This window comes from Pleuronectes platessa, chromosome 18 (assembly GCF_947347685.1).
Source record: "Pleuronectes platessa chromosome 18, fPlePla1.1, whole genome shotgun sequence".
NCBI classification, from domain to species: domain Eukaryota; kingdom Metazoa; phylum Chordata; class Actinopteri; order Pleuronectiformes; family Pleuronectidae; genus Pleuronectes; species Pleuronectes platessa.
In genome coordinates, this window is record NC_070643.1 from 4666762 (window position 1) to 4690157 (window position 23396).

At 38.7% G+C, this 23396-nt stretch overlaps 1 protein-coding gene across 1 annotated transcript; it reads left to right on the forward strand.

The window, feature by feature from the left end:
* The first annotated feature begins 300 nt into the window (after positions 1 to 300).
* On the forward strand, positions 301 to 3578 carry edn2 (endothelin 2). Its single transcript, XM_053447232.1, has 5 exons — positions 301 to 506; positions 1123 to 1276; positions 1434 to 1547; positions 2171 to 2254; positions 2365 to 3578. Exons 1-5 carry the CDS (start codon positions 437 to 439, stop codon positions 2462 to 2464), a joined length of 522 nt encoding a protein of 173 aa, XP_053303207.1. The 5' UTR covers positions 301 to 436; the 3' UTR covers positions 2465 to 3578.
* The last annotated feature ends 19818 nt before the right edge of the window (positions 3579 to 23396 follow it).

The window sequence follows — 23396 nt, forward strand, 5'->3', positions numbered from 1 at the left end:
AATCCACTTTGAAGATGCTTGAAACCATCATGCAACAGGAAGCGCCAAAAACAATGACTAAATGAAACAATGAAATCAGCATCAGTGGAAACCTACCTACGTCCCCTTCTTTTGCTCATCTTGGCCAGTAGGAGGTGCTGACACAACTGTACACTGAGGTCAGTGCTGGAATGCGAGGAGGGCAGGTGGAGTGTGTGTGTTGTGTAACAGCATTTTTCTGCATAGACAAATGAGAAAACAAAGGTGGGAGGGGCCATGGTGATTTCACACACTGAGTGGGGGGTATAAGTAGACGTCCTGGTAGGGACATGAACACAAAACACCTGTTGCTGCTCTCCTGCCTCAACACACAAGACCTTTTAGACTTGTCTGCACCTCCTGGAGACTGTGAACTTACAGCCGCTGCATTTCAACCTCTCAACAACAGACATCGAGGATGGGGATGGAATCGTTTGTGTGCAAGACCCTGATGACTTTAACCATCATCTGCATGACTGTGCAACATGGTGAGAGACTTGTCCTATTGGTTTAGAATGTTGTTTTTTAAAGCGGCTGTGATTACATTACCATTTTTTGTGAGTGAAATTGAATTAAATCCAACTAAACTTTGCTTTAAAAATATATTACATTTGGTTGTATAAATCATATAAACAAGTTCTTTCTTAATTATGGGCTGTTTAAATAAGGGTTTCAGTGTTATGGTTATGGAATCTGCTGAGCAATGTTTCATTATCAACATTAAAGGAATTCAAAATTTAAAATGCCTCAACATCGTAAACAATGATTTAATTGGACCATCTGCAGGAAGATTAGATGCAATAAGAGAGATCTTCTTTCCAGTTACTTTAATATGTTACCCACCTTTAATTGAATAATTATCACATTCTTACCACAGGATTACTACAACAACCACCTTCAACTTGCAGGATTGTTTGACTTCGGTTAAGTTCCTTGACTTATATGATAAACAGCTTCCAGAGTAATCACACCCACATTTGTTTGAGACACACTGATGGGTGTTAGCTGGCAGAGTGAGTTTGTGTGACAATCACGGACTGCACAGTCATAAGGCAAAGTATTAGTTGGCGCTTTTTAATCTGTGGATCCTTTGTGTTTCTCTAGGTTGTGGACACCCCTTATCAGAGCGGGCAGAGCTGCCAGCTCAGGCTCCACATTCACAGCATGTCAGGACCAAACGCTGCTCCTGTAACAGCTGGGATGATAAAGAATGCATCTACTTCTGCCACCTGGATATTATCTGGGTCAACACGCCAAGGTGAGGCTGCTGATTTGTTCAGATCCTTACATCTAGCCCCTAGCCCAACCTTGACCCTAACACCCAGCACCAATCAGGGATTATTTCTTATCCAATGCCCGATTTCCACACCCTCTCAGCAGAGTTGTTGCTGATACATTTCATTTTCCTTTTACAGTAAACTGCTTCCCTATGGGTTGGGAAGTCCCCCGTCTCGCCGCCGCCGTTCAACCGACCGTTGCAAATGCAGCAACTCCCCGGATAACACTTGCACCAGTTTCTGTCATAACAGGTGAGCCCTCTACCCTTCTAACTTATTTTTTTCCCCATCCACCTAGACCTACACCACAGTGAATCGTCCCCCTCACGTAGCCTCCTTCGGATGCTAGATATTATCACAGTAGCTTTTCTGTCTCTCTCCACTTTTAGTCAAGTGTCACAAGCCTGAGCAGTATGTTGTTGTAAGGGACGAGTCAGTGAGGAGGCACAAATGATCCAGTCTGTGATAATGTTACAACATCATGAGGGTAGCAGTCGCAGCGGAGGGAATCGCCCGCATTTCCCTAGAAGCCTTGAAAGGAATCACACATGTTTATTAACAGAGCTGCTATTTTGGGAAAGTTTAGACTGTTTGTTACTTCCTTACAGTTACTGCCGACACAAAAATGCCAGAATGGATTAGTAACCATCTCTAGATCTTATCCCAGGTGGCGGTTTGTGAGGCACGCCCTGCATTTCTGCCCATAAGGCATCTAAAAATATATTAGCTAGGAATTCAAAGGAATATGTTCAGGCAACCCTAAACTAATTTTGCTTACGGGAACATGATAATGCAAGACAGAACCCGCGTTAATTCTCTTAGTTACTTGGAGGGTCATGTCCTGGTTTTAATGCTGTTGTTCTGTCTGTCCACAGCTCTCAGAACCCAAGCACTGATGTTTTGGGGTCCTCAGTAAAATCTGGAAACATACACAGCAACACATTGCTGCAATCCTTCAGGTGAATGACAAATAATTTACAGATGTACCTTTAAATCCATATGTTTGGTGGCCATTTTAAAGATGTGACAAAGCTCTAACCTGCTGTTCTTTGTTTTTTTCCCCATGCAGATCTGTGGTCAGGTCCAACATGGCCATTGCAAAAGACGTTCTGTCATCAAACAAGAGCATAGCTTTAGTCAAGATGCTCAAGGGCAGAACGAGGAGATAGAGGACTGAAAGGAAAACCAGAAGGGGTTTAATTCCAAAATCATGGACAGGGGACTCCTCCAGCGGCCTTCAGTGCTGGCACCAGGGTTCCACCTGAAGGCACGGGAAGCACGTGGATCAAGCCTCTGATCAACAAAATCGTGCGATCCTCAAGATAGAAATCTAAAAGTCTTATGAAAGGAACAATGCTGGGTGGAGACGTTAAGAGGCATTTCTTGAACCCTACTTGAACCTTTCCAAAACGTCACAACGATCTAAACGCCATGGAAGGATCTGTCAAAACCAATGACATGGGAAATTACTTTGTGACAATTGAGCCACCACATCAAGAAAAGGCTTCGATGACCAAATGCTCACCAGTGGTTTGGTTACTCTGGACAAAGCTCTGGTTTGACTCATCTATAAGGATACTTTTAGATCCAGAACACATCTGCACTGAGGATTATAGGATCATTACATATTCCAGAGCTGTATAAACTCTATTTACCTTTTCCATGTTTACTCAAATGTCTTTGAAACTATTTATTCACTCTTTATTGCTGACCTTTGGTTTGGTTTTAACATTCCTCTGTATCAGAGCAGAAATCTGCTGTTTATGGCAAATTAGCCAACAGCTTTTTAATTATGAAGCTTACTTGAAGATGTCATCTTGCCAGCACATACTGCTACGGTGAACTGAAGGCCACAACCTTGGGATTTACTTAACAAACAATTAGCTTTATATTAGGTCTAGGAGGACTATTGTGTTGGTTTATTTGTTTACTGCATAGCTCCTCTTTAATATTTGATTGAAGTTAAGAGTTTCACTGATGTGATGCCTGTAAAAAATTGCAACAACTGTTTTTCTCCCTCTGACAAATTCAAACTTACCTTCTCTGTATTCATTGACTCCATCTGTTTGACCTCAGAGATCAGGAAGTGATACACATGGACATTGTAACTCATGTAACTCAAATAGTCATCTTCAGTGCCGTGCATGATGGATAATTCACAAGCTTACTGTTTACTGTTGAACGATTTAATTTATTTATTCTTTAACTTATTCCAACATGTATTTATATTTGTATGAATGATCCGCTGAATTGTGTATGAGAAAATAAAAGAGAAAGAAAGTATTCTTTGGTCCAATCGTGTTTTCATTATTTGATTTATGCCATTTTTATGGCTGTGTCACTTATCTTCATTTACAAATATCATGAAATAGTGTGAACAATCATTTTAGCTTTTCCAATACTGATATGACAGTCAACATATTTTGGGATAAAATACTGAATTTCATCCTGGCACATGCATATGTTATGTGACTTTACACAGCATGTGACAGATACAAATAAAAGCCTGATGAATCTTTTTTTTGACTTTACAATACTTTTGCATTCTTTCAAAGTACTTTTGCGTTATATCACAAAAGTTTCCAGTTCCCATCATGCAACATCATAATTTCATTAAGTGTGCTATCAACTGTATCCATGCACTTGTCCTGTGTACAAGAAGGAGCTCTTGGTCTAACAATTTGTTCAAGTTCACTTTAATATATATCACCATGCCTATTGAGGAGTGGCACTATATCAGCGTACTTCAAACCCAATTCACAGGTTCACTCAATAAATTGATCCATGCTGTGGGGTTGCGCTAGAAGGAGATAAGCACAAATGTGCAATGTATTAGAGTATTGATACCCGATAAGAGCCTGTCGGGCAGCAGGGCTGGTTCGGAGGCATATTTCTAAATTAAAGAAATGATAAACAAAAAGTCAGTGCAGCTTACATCTACTCCATAAGGCTCAGGTCGGGTTCGGACACAAAAACAGAATACCTGTCGGGATCAGATCAGGCTCGGTTGGTTTTGTCTTGGGCTTGAGAATAAATTATCTGAGACCCTAACAGCGCTACTCTTCCCTCTAAATATTAAAAGTAGATGAAAAGTATTGGGAGGTAAAAGTATAACTTTAAACTATTGCCAGATAATGCAATATGTATTGTGACATCAAGCAAAAGAATTGCAAGAACCTTTTCTCCCGCTGAAAAAGGCTCGAGTCATTAAAAATATCAATGGATTTGATGAGAAATCTGAAATGAATAAATACATGCAGTTCTAGCTGAACTCAGTATCAAACCACATTTGCTGGTATGAGCCCATGTGCATTATAAACTATGTTCAAGAATCAGAAGACCTCCTGCATGTTGCTGTCCATTAAACCCTCATAAGCCCTCACTTGTGCAGACAGAGGGCAAGAATGTCTGCTTTGAAGTTGTGCGTAACATTTAACTACTGAACGGCCCCCCAGTGAGTAGTGAGAGCGAAATAAAGAGATGTATGCAGATACTACACACACACAAACACACACACACACACACACACAATGTCTTTGTCTGTAGTGTAACGTGTGGTGCTTATCTCATTGTAGTGGGCTGTCTGTCCCCTCCTCGCTCCGCAGGCCGATGTTTACTTTAGATAGTCTGCTGTCGGAGAGGATCACGAACTCAGAAAATGTTTATTAAGGAGGATGGTGGCGACTGTTGGCCTCCTGGTATCTGCAGGATGTCCTTGGTTATAGGTCAAGTGTTTAAGGAATGACAGACAATGAGAATAAGTGTTGTATTAACACTAATCAAACTTAATCACAATCATCTATACAAGATGCTTCATTGCTCGTATTTTGCTGAAGAAAAACAGGATCAGCTCCTGTGTTGGAGGAGAGGTGGAGGGATGACACACAAACGGGGTCAGCTTGACTGCAGGAACAACATGCACCTGCGTCTTCATTAGCCTCACGTGGTGACTTCCTAGTTATTTACCCTGACGTCAGTGTGAACTCGCAGCCCCCCCTCCAAGCGTGCACTACAGAGTGTGAATAGCTGACTAAGAGAGGGGAATGAAAACAGGATGCTTTTTCTGCATTCCTGCTGAATTCCTTTAGTGCAGGAGAGACGCGGCGGAGGAAAAGAAACACAGGAAAAACAGGAGCATGTCTGCTGTTTGCTCAGGGAACTGATATGGGCTGGATGGAGGAATGAGATTGCAACCTTAATCACACCGTTGTCATAACATGAGCCGCATTGTTTTGTTTTGTTTTAGTCGTTATATGTCGTTGGTGCCCCGACTGTTTTTTCTCCTCTAGATGCTGGTTGCTGGTAATCATGATTATGCGATTGAGGCTGTTGAGAGTCTCCCTGGGGCCCAATTGGAGCAGTTGTGTCATGTTTTTCACGATTTCATCATTTTACTGTTATTTAATTTCATCAATTAATTTCAACAGTCATTTTTAGTGATTGAGCCATTTGCATTTTTTCATTATCTTTATCTTTAACCCAACAACTAAATTCATTTTATACATTTTGGGGTTAAAACTAACAACAAAAACAAACTTACTGGGCTGTAATAAGCACTGGATTGGTTCAAATTTTATCCACAGCTTTGACTGTATAAGCAAAATGTTAAAGTAACCTATTTACATGACCACATTGAAAACACTAACTTGCTATTGGTTTACCTCGTTCACCAACTTAGCTTAGTGTGTTGGCATGCTAATATGTGTTAGCTAGCACTTAACACACGTTGCTATTGTTCAGATTCTCTATAAAAATCTGGATCAAAGTGGGGGACAAATCCAAAACATGGCAACATAAAGAATAAAGAAAAAGAATAAATGAAAAGACGAAAAGACGAAAGGCATCTTAAAAATGTCTATTTAAAGATGGATGACAGATAAAATATAACAAATTTTACCCCATCAAATTTTACCTCAATAAAATATAACAAATTTTACCACATTTTATAATTATGATAATAATAATTAATAATTATTATTGTCATAATTATAAAATGGGGTAAAATTTGTTATATTTAATTTTTCTAATGATGCATAAGCAAGTGCAGGAAGAAATATTTGGTAAATACTGCATTGTGGGATGTGGAAAGATTAATCCCTGAAATACTTTCTGACTTCCCAAAATTAAGAGAAACCCTTAAGAATAATTTGTGACTTTGTGTCTGAACAACAAAACATTTTTTGGTTGCTGTTGCACAGTTCTACTCTGAAACGGTTACAATTACAGTAAGAACCGATGTTTGGTACATTCCTTCTCTTCCTGGTTTTGTTTGCAGGGACTGGAGCGGCTTGGGGACAGACTGACCTATCAGCACTGCCGGTCCAAACATGCCTGCTGCTACCAAAACATGAAGTCTAGCCACAACCGAGCCACAAGGACAAGCAGGAAGGAAGCAGGCTCGGAAGGGAACAGAGGGAGAAGTTTCACTCAAGGTAACTTTCCAGTCATTTCAGAGCAAAGTGTCATGACTTGAGAGAACTGGCTCACAGTGAATAAACACTTACGTAGATGTTTTGCATTGCAGAAATTCCTGGATGCTTCCTCACCAAGTACGAAGGTGAGTCTCTTTAAGCAGCAGCATATTAATCTTTCAAAGACAAAAAAATGTCAAACAATAACAATATGTAACAGTATACGTGGTCGATGTTTCCTATGGGACAGGACATGCCTGCCAGTAATGACCTCGGACAACAACACATTCCCTCCCCCAGATAAAAACTTGTGTCTTAAGGTTTCAACACTACCTTGCTGGCATGCCTGTCCTGGATGGCAATCTTCACAATATGGTCTAGAGATAGTGTAGGGATGGTCTGCGCATCCCATGTGTGCGGGCACACGTACACGAGATACAGTGATAGCTGCACACCGTGCGTCTGCCGCTCAAATTGCAACAGTATAAACAGTGTCTGTGAAATTCTGTAAACGACCAGGGTCCTCGGAGCGACACGGAAGATTGAAATCTTAATTTGCCATTCAGACACCTGACGATGGCCGACCGCTATCTCAGCAGGTAAACGCAGGGCAGGTGGATACGTGACGAGCTGGGGCAGGACAGTGTGAGCGAGGGCAAAGGGACAATGTTAATATGCACGTCCACAAAGACCCGATAGGCAAACACTGGATGATGGCAAACCCAATGAAATCTGTACAATAATAAATATTTGTTTTATCTAAAGATAATCACGTAGACATACAGGGCATATCAGCTACAAGAACACAATTTACATTCAAATTATTTATTAGAAAAAATATATTAGCAATTCATATTAATTATTTTAAATGAATGCATTTATATAAAACAATAAATTATGCTTTTTACTCTTTCTGCTCTCATAGTAAAGATGAGGAGAGCACTTTTCTGTCTGCAAATGAAGAATTGTAACAGTTATGTTTCCCTAAAATGAAACCTTATCTCAAGACCAGCAGGTCCACATGCATTTAACACATACAGGAGGGATGTCTTTCTCAGAGAAGGACAGGGGCATGGTGGTAGTTTTCTTCAAGCTTTCAGTTTCCTTTTATTCATTCATCCGCAGCAGACAGAGGCAGTGACAGCAGATACCTGCCAGGCATGACAGCAGATTGCTGGGGTGCATCAGAAAGGACAATGATGAAGTCACAGACCTACACAGCTCTTGTGATGTAACAACCACAATAACACAAATTAACTCACAACCTTGCCTGCAGACGTCCACACAGGTTCCGGTGACTTTTTGGTTTCTGAGATAGAATTTTGGGACCTTCTATGCACATATTCTATGCGCAATCACGTCAGTTTCCCACAGGTAGATGTACAGTCCACATGTTAAGGATAATTAAAGTAAACCAGATGTATCTGACTACAATGTGGAGTGTTACAGCAAAAAGTTCAAATTTTTGCTTACAACAATTCAGCTTTATTTTTAGGATTTGTCAAAATCTTCTGTTTTGTGATTGAATAATGACTAGAAAAGTGTTTTTCACAGCACAGCTGACCTTTGACCTTGTCCTCATATCATCATTTCATCATATCTGACATACGTCTGAAGTTTGCCATGACCATCACAATGACACATTTTAAGAAAAGAGGTGAGATCATTTTAACATTATTGAGATGTACAATAGTAGCATTTAAAATCAAATCAACAAGACAAGGGGAAGGGGGTGAATACTTTCTGATGTGTTGATGGTGTCCTAATCTTATTTTAATAATATATGATAATAATAATAATATTTGTGTGGTGTTGATGGTCACAACACAGCAAAAGTATGTATGAATTGGTCAAAGAAAACTTTTATCTGACTTTTGTTGGACCCTAGAAAATTTGGGGAAACCCAGAGACAGTAAGAGGGAATAAGTTAATTTACATAAAGGATACCACAGTTGCATTGGATGAATCCTACACCTCTTAGCAACTGTTTCAGTTCAACATTTTGAAGGCGAAGGAGGACTGAAAGATTGAGGAAAAACTTGGGACATAACAGCACAATGTGACTGGGTGTAAGAACTATCTCCAATGATATTAGCCAGAAATAAATTCCTAATTCTGTGTGTGACTCAATAAACTGAATATGTGGCTCCCCAACAGCAATTTCTTCCTAGGAAAACCTCAGAGAGGACTTTTATTCATTCAGAGATCTTCCATTACACCGGACTCATAACAGAGACTGTAGATGCCTAAAGAAGGTGGTTTATGTGTATACTCCACAAAAGGGACAACATGCACTTGTGTCCCGTATTCAGAATGATTTTACACGCATGGCTGTATTCTTGTTTTACTCATGTCATCGCTAACTTCCTCCACACAGAACTTCCCCACAAAAGGAAGTGTTTTGCCTTCGCACCTGCACATATAAGTCATTCAATAAGAATTTCTGCCTCCATTCTTCTCCACGTGGGGTGTCCACTCAGTTGATTATTAAGTGCTTCCTCTTCTCCTCTAATCATTATGTGGACCATAAATCTGTGAAACTCTCCAGCCACCTCCAGCCTCAGGCAAATAGAGAGAGTGAGCGAGCACAGTATCACTACATCTGTTCGTTAATTACACTGGAACAGGCATCAGGCACACAGTTTGTTTGATTTTCTGGAGACACTCGCAGTCCCGCAGACCTCGCCTGCCTCGCCTCACACCTCATCTAACAAAGCTGTGCTTGTTTGCCCAGCCGAGGAGATTAACCAGCGCACAATTCCCCAGAAGATACGATCTTTGTCATGAGCTGGTGACCTTCTCCGGAGTTGAACGTCACTTGCTGACAAGGTCAGGTATGAGTGTAACAGGCCTGTCGATTACACACAGGAATTCTTTTAACTTCAGAGAAACTCTTTTGCATATTGATTCATATCATCCCCATACAAGGTGCAGCCGAGTAAGTTTGGAATTTTCTGTGTTATCACTAATGTCAGTGAGCAATACTGATTGTAATGTGATGAACCTGGGTGTCAGGGTGACGTTATTTTTAACAGATGCAGATCCCACGACATAGAAACTCACTAATATGGTAATAATCTGAATAGTGGATTGCTGATTCAGTAATTGCTGATTCACGTTGACATACACACACAAACACGTTTGTACAGCTATCTAAGTCACTAATTGACAAAATTAAAGCTGTCCAAGAGCACATACACACACACACACGCACACACACACACACACACGCACACACACACACATACACCCACACACACACAAACACACATACACACACACACAAATCAAAATCGTACTTCTTCCTACGTCATTGTTTAGGCTCAACTGGGCACTGTAGTTTTTCAGTAAATGTTTCTCAAACAGGATGAACTATGTATTTGTTGGGGAACATAAGAAAGAGAATTGATGCACAACTAATCTTTAAGTGAATTGTGTGTGTGTGGCCTGACTGATGTGTTTTTAATAGTTTTGGCAAAAACACTAAAGCCCTACAGCACAGCCGATACCAACACATGTTGATTGGAGAATTAAGTCAGTAATTTCTTTGAAACACTGTCACCAGAACCAGGAAGTACAAATTTGACAAAGAAAAGAAGAAAGTGACATTTTTTATTCAAACAAATATTATACTGGATTGTTATGTTATTGAGGAACACATGGTACCTTTTACACTTGTTGTTGCAGGTAAAGCATAGTTGATAATTGATAAGATTAAAAACGGCTGGGTTCCATTTAGTGTCTCAGTAAACCATCCCAGTGAGCACCACAGCAGCTCAGTGGAACTGGCTCAGCTGAATGGAATGTAGTCATCTCTCACTGTTGTAACTAACACCTTTGCTATGACATGTTGACAAATCGTTTAAGAAACTAGTCTCTTAAAGTCATTCACCGAAAATTCTATCATCGTAGACATTTTTACTCTATTTGGCACAACTTCCTGTTTGTTAATGATCCTTGCAATAGTTATACAATCTGAATCTTTTTGTTATTTTATTTTATCACCAACATCTCTTCAGCTGTCTTCATTTCAACTAACTATGCTAAAGGATGTAAACAGGTACCAGGTCAATGTTGAATGAGGAAGACAACTTGTAAAACCACATCACAACACCACCATCACCTTATAACAACAGGCGTACGTCAAACATAAAATCATTAGGAACTTCTGATAATCTCTATCCATTTATCTGGTAGGACAACAAGAGCAAGGGAGGATAAAAACATTTACGAAATGTAAAACACTCAAATGCCCCCAAAAAAGTCTACTTTGCATGTATTGGCTTGACAGAATAAGAAAAAGGTATAAAAGGTATAGATGCGATCCTCTTTAAAGAGCAGTTCACCCTTGAGGATAATGTACTTTTAACATTTTTTTGGAAAAACAACCCTTTTGCACTGGTGAAATATTTGTGCTCACTCTAACTCAAACCCCATATGAGTCAGTCTCAGGTGTCAATTGTGTCATAATCTGTTTTATAGTTTCAAGTAACTACTTTAAAATCAAATAATAGTATGATAATAACTACCGAAATGACAAGATAAACATCTGGGTGATATTGTTTGTAACTAATTTGTAAACTGACAGAAATATCTGTATCTGTTTTAATTTAGTTTGAGTAGGTAACATAGCTGAGCTGTGGTTTATTGTGGTATCTCTCTCTCCACTTGAAGTGAAGCTCACCAGAAAATATAAAGGTACAAATTAAAGGAATATTTGTCTTATTTTTGTTTACGGACGGGTTAAAGGGTCTTGATACAGAATGTAAACAAATAAGATACAAAGATGTACAATGTTTTTTTGTTAATAAACTTTAACGTTAAATTAATAATATATTTTTTAAAGGAAAATACATGTTTTAAAATAAAAATATATACTTTAAATGAAGTGGCCCTCCCACAGTTACAAATTTCTCTTTTTGCCGAAACTTTCTCTTCTCAAACCATTGTTATTCTGAACCTCGGTATCACCATCTTTGTTTTTCTGCAAACCAGGACACCATGACCCACATCTCAACTCATCTCTTGCAAAACATTACCTGTGCCTGAGGCAATCTGCTCATCTACAAGCCAACATGCTATGGTTAATGGAAGATCATAGAATGGGAGCGATTTGCATTGCAATGACACCTTCAATTGTGCCGCCTACTCAAACCACAGTAAACAGAATAAAGCAGCTAGTTTCCAAACATTAACACTGCCTTCAGGTAGGACATGACGACCATCCTCGGCATGAGAGGAACTAATATTTCCAAAATTACCATCAGATCCTGTTTTGATGTGACATGGGCAGGTCCATGTTTGACTTGGATTTTTCCACTTTTAACAAGTTGTCCGTCAAAAACTATGGGAGGTAAAGACATTTGGGGCACTTTGTTCACAAAGGAATGTGAATTCCAACGGGTAAATTCCATCTTAGTTCTAGACACTAACATGTCATCATTATAAATGTGGAGGAAAACTGAGCTAATGCTCCTCGGAGAATGTTTATCCCCTTAGAAACATTACAGACACTAGCCCACACCTCAACCTCATCAATGTACACTCTCACAAATTCCATAACTTCAGACAGCTTTGTTTTATTTCCGAGCCTAAATATATCTGACACTCCGCAGATCTTTGGGTAACTAATTATAGTCTCAGGAATCTCCTCTTAAAACAAAAACTCTTGCGACAGACAACAGTTTAATCAAGTTTCCATGATGCTCCTCGTTTTCTGCACATGCTCCCATTCTTAGCTTTATCGAGCGGGGCAGCCCAGGAGGATGACCTTTATTCATGATGTCAGGAGAGGGGGTGGCAGGAGGAAGGGTGGATCCAACTTGGATAGACCTGGTCATGGCACCACATCATTCTGCACATCTTTGGAATAATATTGGTTTCTAGAGTCTTGACATAATTTGTGCCCCTATTTAGGTTGACAGTGTGAAGCGCAACCAATGAGACGGTCTGGTCTATGGAGGATTTCTGTGATCGTTGTCACCAGCTTGTTCCATCTTTACCAATGTCCCTGAGCAAAAGCACGACAGTTGGACAAGACGAGAAACTTGAACTGCCCTTTGTTCTTTTTGTTTTTTATATGTGTACGAATAGATCTTCGTTTGAGTTGAAGCCTAATACTAAGATGTATACTTGTAAACATTTCATGAGTCATTGCTTGCTGCCTCAATAATCTGTTATTCACTGAAGGCATTGAATCCTGGGATAGGTTATCCTGAGAAGGATTCCACCCATTTTTTCCTCCGATGCTCTGGGATGAAAGCACACAATTGTTAGCTGCATTTGAGTGCGCCTTCAAAATTGGACACTGTAGTCATGCCACTGTGATGCAATCAGTCTCTAAATCAGCTTCTGGAGGCTACTTTAAACTCCTCCAAATCCTGATGAAGAAGCTAAAGGGCCAATTGATAAAATGCTGTAACTGGTAAGCTAATGGTTAAGGCCAAAGGAGCTACAAGAGATACTCACTGTTTTATCTTTGTTATTTAGTTTACGATATTGTATAAACTATACACGAATAGAATTTGTGTTCATTAATAATTTAACCTACATAGATACTGTTATCTAGGCTTCTGTCTGGCATAGTCTTTAATGAAACAAATTTGTGGGTAGAAAAGAGCTGAAACACTCTAATGGATTTTGTCTTTGACTCAAGTACCAGCCAGTGTCATCATTTTAGATCCCAAAGTGGGTAGATTAAAGATGAAACTCTGTTTCACCTTTCCTTGCTTGAATCTGAACCCAGCCTTGTCCCAAATCAGTTGTGTTTTTATGATGCTTAACCTGACCCTTACCTTATAGAGTTACCTCTGCCAACTCTCAAACCTTGGAATCTGATGTTTACCATTTTCCAGCACTGGATGCTGATAATGATGCTGATAATGTCAGGCACGTTTTCGATCAAAAAATCTTAAGTTTGTTATCTGACTTGGTTTTATTTACAGAGGATGTCTTAAAAGTTCCATTATCACAACGAGGTATTCTATCTGGCCTTTCCAGAGTTGTTGGCAGGGGGAAGCCAGTGTATTAAAGAGGATGATATCAGCTGCAGTCAGTAGCTGTAATAATATGGCTAATGCAGCTCATGACAAAATCCTGTTTTTCTTGGACCAGGTGATCGGTCGGTCTTCTGGTTATCAACATAGCTAAAAGCGGAGGGTTTCTTTTAAAATTTGGCCCAAAACAAAAACATCTTATAAGTAAACATCAAAGAGCTCTAGAGACTTTACAATTCCACTCTAGTCCATTAGAACGAATACATGCAGAAGGTGCTAGGAGCACTATAATCCCTATTTTTATATTGAGAATAACTGAACAACCATTTGAAAATGACAGGAGCTGCTTGTAGTGATAAACACACAGAGAAAAATAGTTATAGCACAAAATAGGTAAAGCAATTGGTTGATAAAGAGACACATTATTGTTTCTGGAGTAGGTGGAGACCAAATCAAAGCTAAATGGACTAAATTAATCAGGCGGAGACACAACTCCATGTAGTCATCAGGTTCATTAATCTGCTTTAAGTTACATTCTGGTCCTTTTAAAGGAGAAAGTATACAAACTAGCTTAATGTTAAATCCCCTTATACACCACATATCAGACTATGATTGATAGATTACGAAAGGTGTTTGAGTTTTTCCAACACGTAATAAAGCAAACACTATTTGTGAATGTTACAATTTGAGACTGTGATACTGTAATGCTTCCAGTAACTGATGCTGTAATTCATAAATCTTCTGTCCCCCAGTCTGCCCATCATAAAACTTTATTTGTTTTGTGCAGTCACATACTGTTGTTAATGTCTGAGTCCAGGTACAGACGATGTGTCATCCTTCACAGACATCCCTCACAGACATCCTTCACAGACATCCTTCCAGAAAACCTAACCTGATAACTTTTATATTTGTGTTACATTTGCACAAATACGCCTCCTGTAATTTTCCTAAAGCCCTTTAAGAGTTATGAAAACATTTCTAAACAATACTATTGACTTTGACTGATTACGTAGACTCTCCTGTTTGAGCTGTCAGGCAATAAAAAGGCTAAAAACCTGTTCTCTAGTTGTGTTAGTGTGTTGTGTTGCTGTAATATGACTGTTTTAAACATTAGTGTTGCATTTTCAACCATTTGCAGTTGCATTTTCTGGAGCTTAACTTCTAATGTTGATGCTCTGTGCTCCTATCTGAGTGCTCCATCACACTTTTCTTTTGTTTCCATATTATCCTGTCACCCATCGGACTATCGGACACTTTATAACAACAATTGAACGCATCTGTGCCTATCTTTTCACAGCACACATCAGGACAAAAGATAGAACTGACAAGAAAAAAGTGTGAGAAGTCACAGTTGGGGGGAGATTTGCGTCATGTGTGATTTATATCATTTCTCTGATCCTCAAAGATTGCGATGTCAGCCTTCAGGCTCACACTATCAACGTATTTCAATCTGTCTGTCAGTTCACATTTCAGTTTCTTGTATCTCTTTGAGCCACATCTAAACCAAGCTCATTTTCCACTTTCTCAAGGTGGATTACATTGTCAGCTGGGTCAGCTGTCAGGTGCCTGTTTCTTTTTGAGTGACTTGGATGGAAATCTAAAGGGAGAAAAATTGCTAATCATTTTTATCAATAGCAATATTTAAATGTATGGATGTAATGTTTATTGTGAAAGCATAGTGAGGAGGTATGGAATAATTGATCTACATCAGATTTGTAAGTGTTATCAAGTGTAATTCTGTGATCATAAAGAGAAGTTTAAAACCACAACCTTCAATCAGGAGCAAAAATCAAATTTTAAACTATATAGGGATAATAATGTGACATTTATAGAACAAGAAATGTTTGATGATGGTAGAACAACTTCATTATCTTGATACAACATGATCATAGTGTTTTTTTCCTTCAGACACCAGGTGCTTAGACTCAGATGCCACACCTTTGGACTTCATTCTGTGATAAGGGGCTTACTCCTCCAACAAGGGAACGTGAGCAGTAGCTGCAAATGACGTGGTGAAACCAGCAATAATACCTTGTTTGTGTTCTGTCATCAGACGTTTTTGTGACGCTAAAAGATTAGCAGTCTATTTTCACTAAATAACAACGTACTTGGATCTCACACATTCCTCCTGTGTCTTTTTTATTGCTTATATTTTAGTACTGACAGTTAATTTTTCTGTTTTTTCTCTGGTGCATCATGTCCAAGGTCATAAACGCACCAAAACCTTCCGTCACCTCAGATTAAACTGGTTCGGGGGCGAAAGCAATGATTCTGAAATTAGAGTGAATAAAAGTGTGGCCAAAAAAACAACTCCAAAGGAATGTTAATAAAGCACTTTGACGATTCGACAACTATGTCGCTGCAGCCAAGTGGTCAAAAGATGAGTTAATGCAGGTTTATCATGATTAACATAATGAACCTAAAGTATCAAAAGCATCTAAAACAATTCAGTGCAGTGAGTGAAGGCCTGTGCATATGCCTAGTAAGGCCTATGCAAGAACAACTATTTCCATACCCAGTGACATGGGAAACCTTACAGCCTGTAAAGAATGAAGAGATGAAAATCCCTGAGTAAAATGAGTGCGAGTTGGAGGTGTCAGGCAGCAACTCTTTTATTGCTCATTAAAACTCATGTAAATACAGTTGAATACCTAATCTAGGTCTGTAAAAGGAATTATGTTCTGATCATATCTTTGCATTGAAAATCGTATTATGCAAAGTAGGGCGTATCGCGCCTTTAAATAATGTACTTCCTTGCATTTGACCAATGCATCCATGTATTTTTAATAACCCAGTTATCCTGCATGGACAGTTAGAACCTGTCTAGTCTTAACAGTTTACACTTGACTTGCTGACAGCATTATTTATATTTACATAGTATTTGATGTTACATGGGGCAGCTTGCTATGGCAGATTGCGATGCTGACAGAAAGAGAAAGTGCTCAGTGTCACTGCTCTCTGTCATTGACTGATTTATAAAGCAAAGTCAATAATGAGGGTTGCAATCACAAGTCCACCATAATCTGTTTTTCAGGACGGCTCGGCATTGGCTTATCTAATTGTTTTCCTGTCTGTTTCCTGCACGCTGACACGAGGGAAGTGTAGGCGGCTCTATTATCAGGTCAGTGGTTTGACCCGTGCACCCAAATATAACCCACATTTATGTTTTTGCTGTTTCACGTTTTCCACTTGAATATTATGGTCATGCGTGTAGACTCATTTGCACACAAAGTATGTTCAGCTGTCGTTGCATGCAAGAGTGTAAATTACACACCACACAATTTTATTATTATTGTTATTTTCTGCAATGTGGCAACAACAATAAAACATTTGGCTGTAATAAACTTCTCCCAGATTTATTATAGTGTATTCCCTCCTATAAATGGCAAGTACATTTATTGTATCAGCAACATACTGCAGTCTAGTAACTCTGAAAGTCATAAATGTGTAGTGACCCTTGAAATCCAAATGTTTAGCTCTGTGTTTTCCTAAATACCAGAATTAGTACAACATCATCAAAGCTTGACCAACTCTGGAGACCACATATTCACTACATTTATTTTACCCAAACCTGCTCCACAAACCTTTCAGGGAAATGAGAAAATTAGAGGATCCCATTATACACAGGCGCTAAAGGCAGGGAAACACTGAGTTGACACATTAAAGCACAGTTACTCTTGTTTCAGAAGTGTTGTCTTCTATTTACTTGAACTGTCTTGTTGCTGTTTTTTTTCTTCTTTTTGTTTATTCCATAGAATTTGTACAATTTTTAATTTAGTAGATAAACATTTCCACATGGAGTATATATACAAACATATACAAAAAAATAAAATAATAACACATAAGATATAGATAGCAGTTTTCTATATTTTAGTTCTTAGTTATCGACATGGCTAGTATCTATGGTACTAGTGTGCATTAGTTGGTGGGTGATTCTTTGTGTATTGTTGAACTCTGTGGATAACTTCTGTTAGTGTTCTTTTGTTTTCATGGTTTATCTTCATTTCTTTGCAGATCGTTTTCAGTTCGTGGTTCGTTGTTTTCTTATCCCCTCTTCCATTTTTGGAAGGGCTTTTTGTTCAGACATTATGGTTATTAATAAAGATACCTGATTTTACTTGAATTTACTCACATCCTTCTGGTTAATTGTTTTTTGCCCGCTTTCTTTTTAGTTGTTTGTCCCTCATACCCTAGACATCTTAGGGACGTAACATGCTGCTTTGTATTCATATTATAAATTTCACTCAGATCATCAAATTATAATTATTTTTTTTAATGAGGAAAACTAATTTCTCCTGGCATCAATGTCTGTTCACAGAAATATTCAATCTGATATATGACTTTGAGCAGAGAGCAGCAGAAACTCTCTGTGAGCCATCCGCTATCTATTAATATGTAATGTTCTGACAGTCTGACAGAAAATGTATTGAGTTGAGTTGATATGAATCAGCGCCTTTCCCTTCTCATTCATCCATGGAATTTATGGTCAAATCGTCCAAATTTGTCACAGGAAACGAACGTCTAGAAAAGAGACGCAACAAAGGCTGGAACCTAATCCTACTGACTAATTATAGAATTGAAGATGTGGGTGTAGCTAATAAAACAGCACCATGTATTGTGCTGTCTCTATTCACTATGAAATGGTCAGAGGATCTGGCATATTTATAGTTAGCCTTTTTTGGGGTTCAGAGACGCAGGTTTCCTCTGTTTGTTCACTGTTTCCAATTGCCATGGAAGATCACAATGCTGTCAAATTATTTTTACAAGAGGAAATTGTGGAAAATTACCAGAAAGAAAGGACAAGTAGATCATATTCAAGAACAACATTTTTGGGGTAGATTAGGTTGGAAGTAAGAAGAATGGGCCTGAGATCTTGATATTATAGTTTGCAAGAAAGGTGTGTTTTCTCAGCCTCATTGTTCCAGATTTTATTTTTCAATTTATTGATATTTCATGATATTTAATGAAGTGAAAACACAATGGTTATTTCATTATCAGACTTTTCAGCCATTGTCAATGTTACATAAACAAACTGCAATGCTCTTAGTTGGATTAAAGGTCTATGTAAGAGCTTTTAAATTTAAGCACATAAAATGATTTTAAATAGAAAGGATTGTTAAATAGGATGTGGATTGATGAGCTCTGAAGGACACAAACAGGATAAAGCACACTGGTAGATGAGCAGCCTTTATTAGAGCAAACAGTCCAATGGTTGGATAACTGTGTCCTTGTCAGAGTCAAACGGAAGAAAGCTGGTTGTACATTTCGACCATTTTTACATTTAGAATTGTGTCTATTTTGCAAAGCCATATAGTAAGCCTGTGCAAAATATACAAAAAATGTAAATGTCTTTAATTTTGTTCAACATAAACCAGACCACAGAGGCATTCAGCTTGCAGAAATGTGTGCTCTGCTGTCTATTTGGGATTTTATGGTATAGTATTTCTTTATCAGCATGTGGACATGTAAAGTTGATAAGTATAATGGAAGATAGACTACATAATGTACATCAAGCACTTATGGGCCATATAATACTAGCTGTTATGCTTGAAGATGTGTGTTATGGGCTCATGTTAAAGTTGAACAATATAGATATACTGACTTATGCACGTTGCCTGTCATTTAGTGTGTTGCTGTCATCATCTACAACTAAATCACCATCTGTTTCCTCACTGTTCCAGCACGTTGACAAAGAGGGCTCCATCCCAATCTCATAAAACTCCAAAGGGGTTGAGCAGTGGCCCGGAAAATATGCCTAAGACCGAAATCATAAAAGGGCACTATAAATAAATACAGTAAGAGGGTGGGATGCCATGTCTGGCACAGCAAGACGAGACTGGGTCCACCTAAAGGTCACGAGCAGAGAAAACAGAACTGCAGACTGGGAATTGCTCTGGCTGCTATTCTCACAGCAGGCAGCACGGCATGGTGTGTTTACTTCCTAATACCAGGCAAACAAAGGGCGCATACTTTTTATCGGAGTTGCATGAACTGGACGGCACCACTATCAGTTCTGGCATCAATGTGTTGCTCTGGGATACTGCAAACATTACTGGAGTGAACTAAAGATCTGAAACCTGTTTTTGTCTGTATTTCTTTCCTGTTTGTTTAAATTTTTACAAGAGATTAAAGTTTAAAGGTTCACTGGGTGGAATTACTGGCATCTAGTGTTGAAATCGCATACTGCAAGAAACTAAATACTCTCACCTCACCCTCCCCTTTCAAGCGTGAAGGAGAACCGACAGGAGCCTGCAGTTAATGTAAATGTGTGATAGGTCCACACAGTGTTTGATTTGTCCATTCTGGGCTACTGTAGAAACATGGCAGTCCAACATGGCTGACACCATGGAAGAAGACTCACTGCCAATGTAGATATAAAGGGTCAGGCTGAGGTAACGTGAACATAATGATTATTAGTATTAGGTGATCATATATTATGAATAATACATGAAATGTACATCTACATTCTATTAAACAAACAGTACTTCTTGATGCAAATACTTCTGGGATTACTTGAAAAGACTTACTAAATAATTTTGGATGGAATTTTTATTTCCAGAATCATCAATTAACTTTACACAAGCAATAAGTGACACAGTTGTTACCGGCCCAGTAGAGGGCGGACTTATCAATGCCACTTATACATGGTGAACAGTCAAACATGTAGTCCACTCATGGCATGTAGTTCTGCAAATGACCAGAAGAGATCACAGTCTCCAAACTTTTTAAAATGTGGGCTCGACTGCAGAAAAAAGATGCATTGTGAGCTCATGTCCAAAGAGAGCAGATCTTTCCCCTCACAGAAACTGTGGGACGTGAATCAAAAATACTGTTACATATGTGAGGTGAAGCAAAGGCTCATGTTTCACTGGATATCTTCAGCATAAAGTATAAAATAAATAACAATACTTTCTCACTTTCAGTCAAAATCTCCAATTATGAAATATATAAAAAATAGGTATTTCCTATAAATATATCTACATTGCACCTGATTCACTTCAGTCAAATCAAGTAGAATTGGACACAAAATCATTTTCTAGAACTGTATTACAGCCTCTCGAATCTGGCAAATAAAACACAATAAAGAAACATATGATAATCTATGACAACCATCTTTACTCAAAAGCTGTTTAACACCCTTCATCTTTTAACTGCATTTCTACTCATGTGAAACTTTTTTATCTTTTCCATATTCAAGCAGTATCAATAATGAAATGGAGTGTGTCATATGCAATACCATGTATATGTGAAAATAAGAAAAAAACGAATATATAAATGTTGATATATATACTGTATGTGCACTGTACAATACAGAGACCATTTTCTTCCTCAAAATAAATAAATAAATAAATGGGCTTTAAATGATCAGTATTTATATAGTGCTTTAAAAGTTGTATCCACTGCCCTAAAGCGCTTTCCAATACAAACCACATCACCTGAACATTCATACAGCGTTATTATATGCTCCAAATTGTCTTTCACACACTACTCACACAGTGCCAGCACATTCGGACGATTCTCTCCCCGGAGCCACAGTCACCCTTTACATTTGGATTTTCACATTATCCATCACATCTGTTCCTCACTCAATCACACATCACTCAATCATTTGTATACTGTCTGCAAGTAAACACTGTGGAAATCGATTTTATATTAGGTCCCTACAAACATTCAAGGCACATTTCCTTTTGCTTAACATCCATGTGTAATCCTGCAGTGCAGTTTTTGTTAAAATACATTGAATTGCAGCCTTTCACCATCAATGAACAGTGCACATTCAGCACATAGTCTAGTCTGCCTTTTTGATTTCAATGTTCTCCCTTTTAATATGAAATGGAGAAGTGTACAGACAAGAACAACCAGATTCCAGAGAAGTATTTTTAACAGGGCTGAGCTCAAAGAAGGTTTTCCATAAAGGCCAGTAAAGATGTATTGTTTACCATGCATTAGTTGATACACTTTTCCAGTGGGTTGCTGCGGCTGATAATACCACCATCAGTATTGAATATTTTCACATTTTATTTTCATATTTTTATATTCTATTTACTTTATATTCTAAACTATCCATGACATGAATAACAACTAACTTTAAAAAAATGCATGAAAATTATATAACATAAAAAGGTTGTAATAAATGGTTGGTTTCAAATTAACAGGTTAATGACAACCATGGCGATAGTATACATATCCTCTTAACAAAATTCAGAAGCAAGGACATTAACTAGAACTATAAGAGATATGTTCACACCACAGCATGTTTTTTTTCAGTTTTTACATTGACTTGCAGTTTATTTTAGGATTGGTTTTAAAATGTTCTCGGTTACTCTGAAGACTCTTAATGGCATGGCCCAAGGCTCTGCATCTGATCCATCCATCAGAATGACATACAGTGCCTTGCATAAGTATTCACCCCCCTTGGACTTTTCCCCATTATGTACTGTTACTAACTGGAATTCAAATAGACTTAAATAAACTTTTTCCCGTTTGATCAACAAAACATGCATAGTACTTTGGAGGTGCAAAATAAATTTTATTGTGACACAAACAATAATGAGAACAAAAAAGTTGACATCTGTTGGGTGCGTAAGTATTCACCCCCCTGTGTCAATACTTGGTAGAACCCCCTTTCGCTGCAATTACAGCTGCAAGTCTTTTGGGGTATGTCTCTACCAGCTTTGCACATCTAGAGATGGAAAGGTTTGTCCATTCTTCTTGGCAAAAAAGATGAAGCTCAGTCAGATTGGATGGAGACCGTCTGTGAACCGCAATCTTCAAGTCTTGCCATAGATTCTCTATTGGATTGTGGTCTGGGCTTTGACTGGGCCATTTTAAGACATTAACATTCTTTAATCCAAACCATTCCTTTGTAGCTCTGGCTGTATGTTTAGGGTCATTGTCCTGCTGGAAGATGAACCTCCGCCCCAGTCTCAAGTCTTTTGCAGACTGCATCAGATTTTCTTCAAGGATTTCCCTGTATTTGGCTCCATCCATCTTTCCCTCTATTCTGACCAATTTCCCTGTACCTGCTGAAGAGAAGCATCCCCACAGCATGATGCTACCACCACCATGTTTCACTGTTGGGATGGTGTGCTCAGGGTGATGGGCAGTGTTGGGTTTTCGCCACACATAGCGTTTTGCATTGAGGCCAAAAAGTTCAATTTTGGTCTCATCTGACCAGAGCACCTTCTTCCACATGTTTGCTGTGTCTCCCACATGGCTTCTGGCAAACTCCAAACGGGATTTTTTATGGATCCCTTTCAACAATGGCTTTCTTCTTGCCACTCTTCCATAAAGGCCAGATTTGTGGAGTAGACGACTAATAGTTGTCCTGTGGACAGATTCTCCCACCTCAGCTGTGGATCTCTGCAACTCCTCCAGAGTAACCATGGGCCTCCTGGTTGCTTCTCTGATTAATTTTCTCCTTGTCCGACTCTTCAGTTTGGGTGGACGGCCTCCTCTTGGTAGGTTTGCGGTTGTGCCATATTCTTTCCATTTTCTTATGATGGATTTTATGGTGCTCAGAGAGATGTTCAAAGCTCTGGATATTTTTTTATAACCTAGCCCTGCTTCATATTTCTCCACAACTTTATCCCTGACCTGTTTGGTGAGCTCCTTGGTCTTCATGATGCTGTTTGTTCAGTAATGATCTCCAACAAACTCTGAGTCCGTCACAGAACAGGTGTATTTATACTGAG

What these genes read in the sequence shown, in the direction of transcription:
- edn2 (XM_053447232.1), top strand. Translation starts at nt 437, where the DNA reads ATGGGGATGGAATCGTTTGTGTGCAAGACCCTGATGACTTTAACCATC. An exon ending in CTGCATGACTGTGCAACATG is followed by an intron (nt 507 to 1,122) that starts GTGAGAGACTTG and finishes GTGTTTCTCTAG; the next exon opens with GTTGTGGACACCCCTTATCA. An exon ending in ATCTGGGTCAACACGCCAAG is followed by an intron (nt 1,277 to 1,433) that starts GTGAGGCTGCTG and finishes TTCCTTTTACAG; the next exon opens with TAAACTGCTTCCCTATGGGT.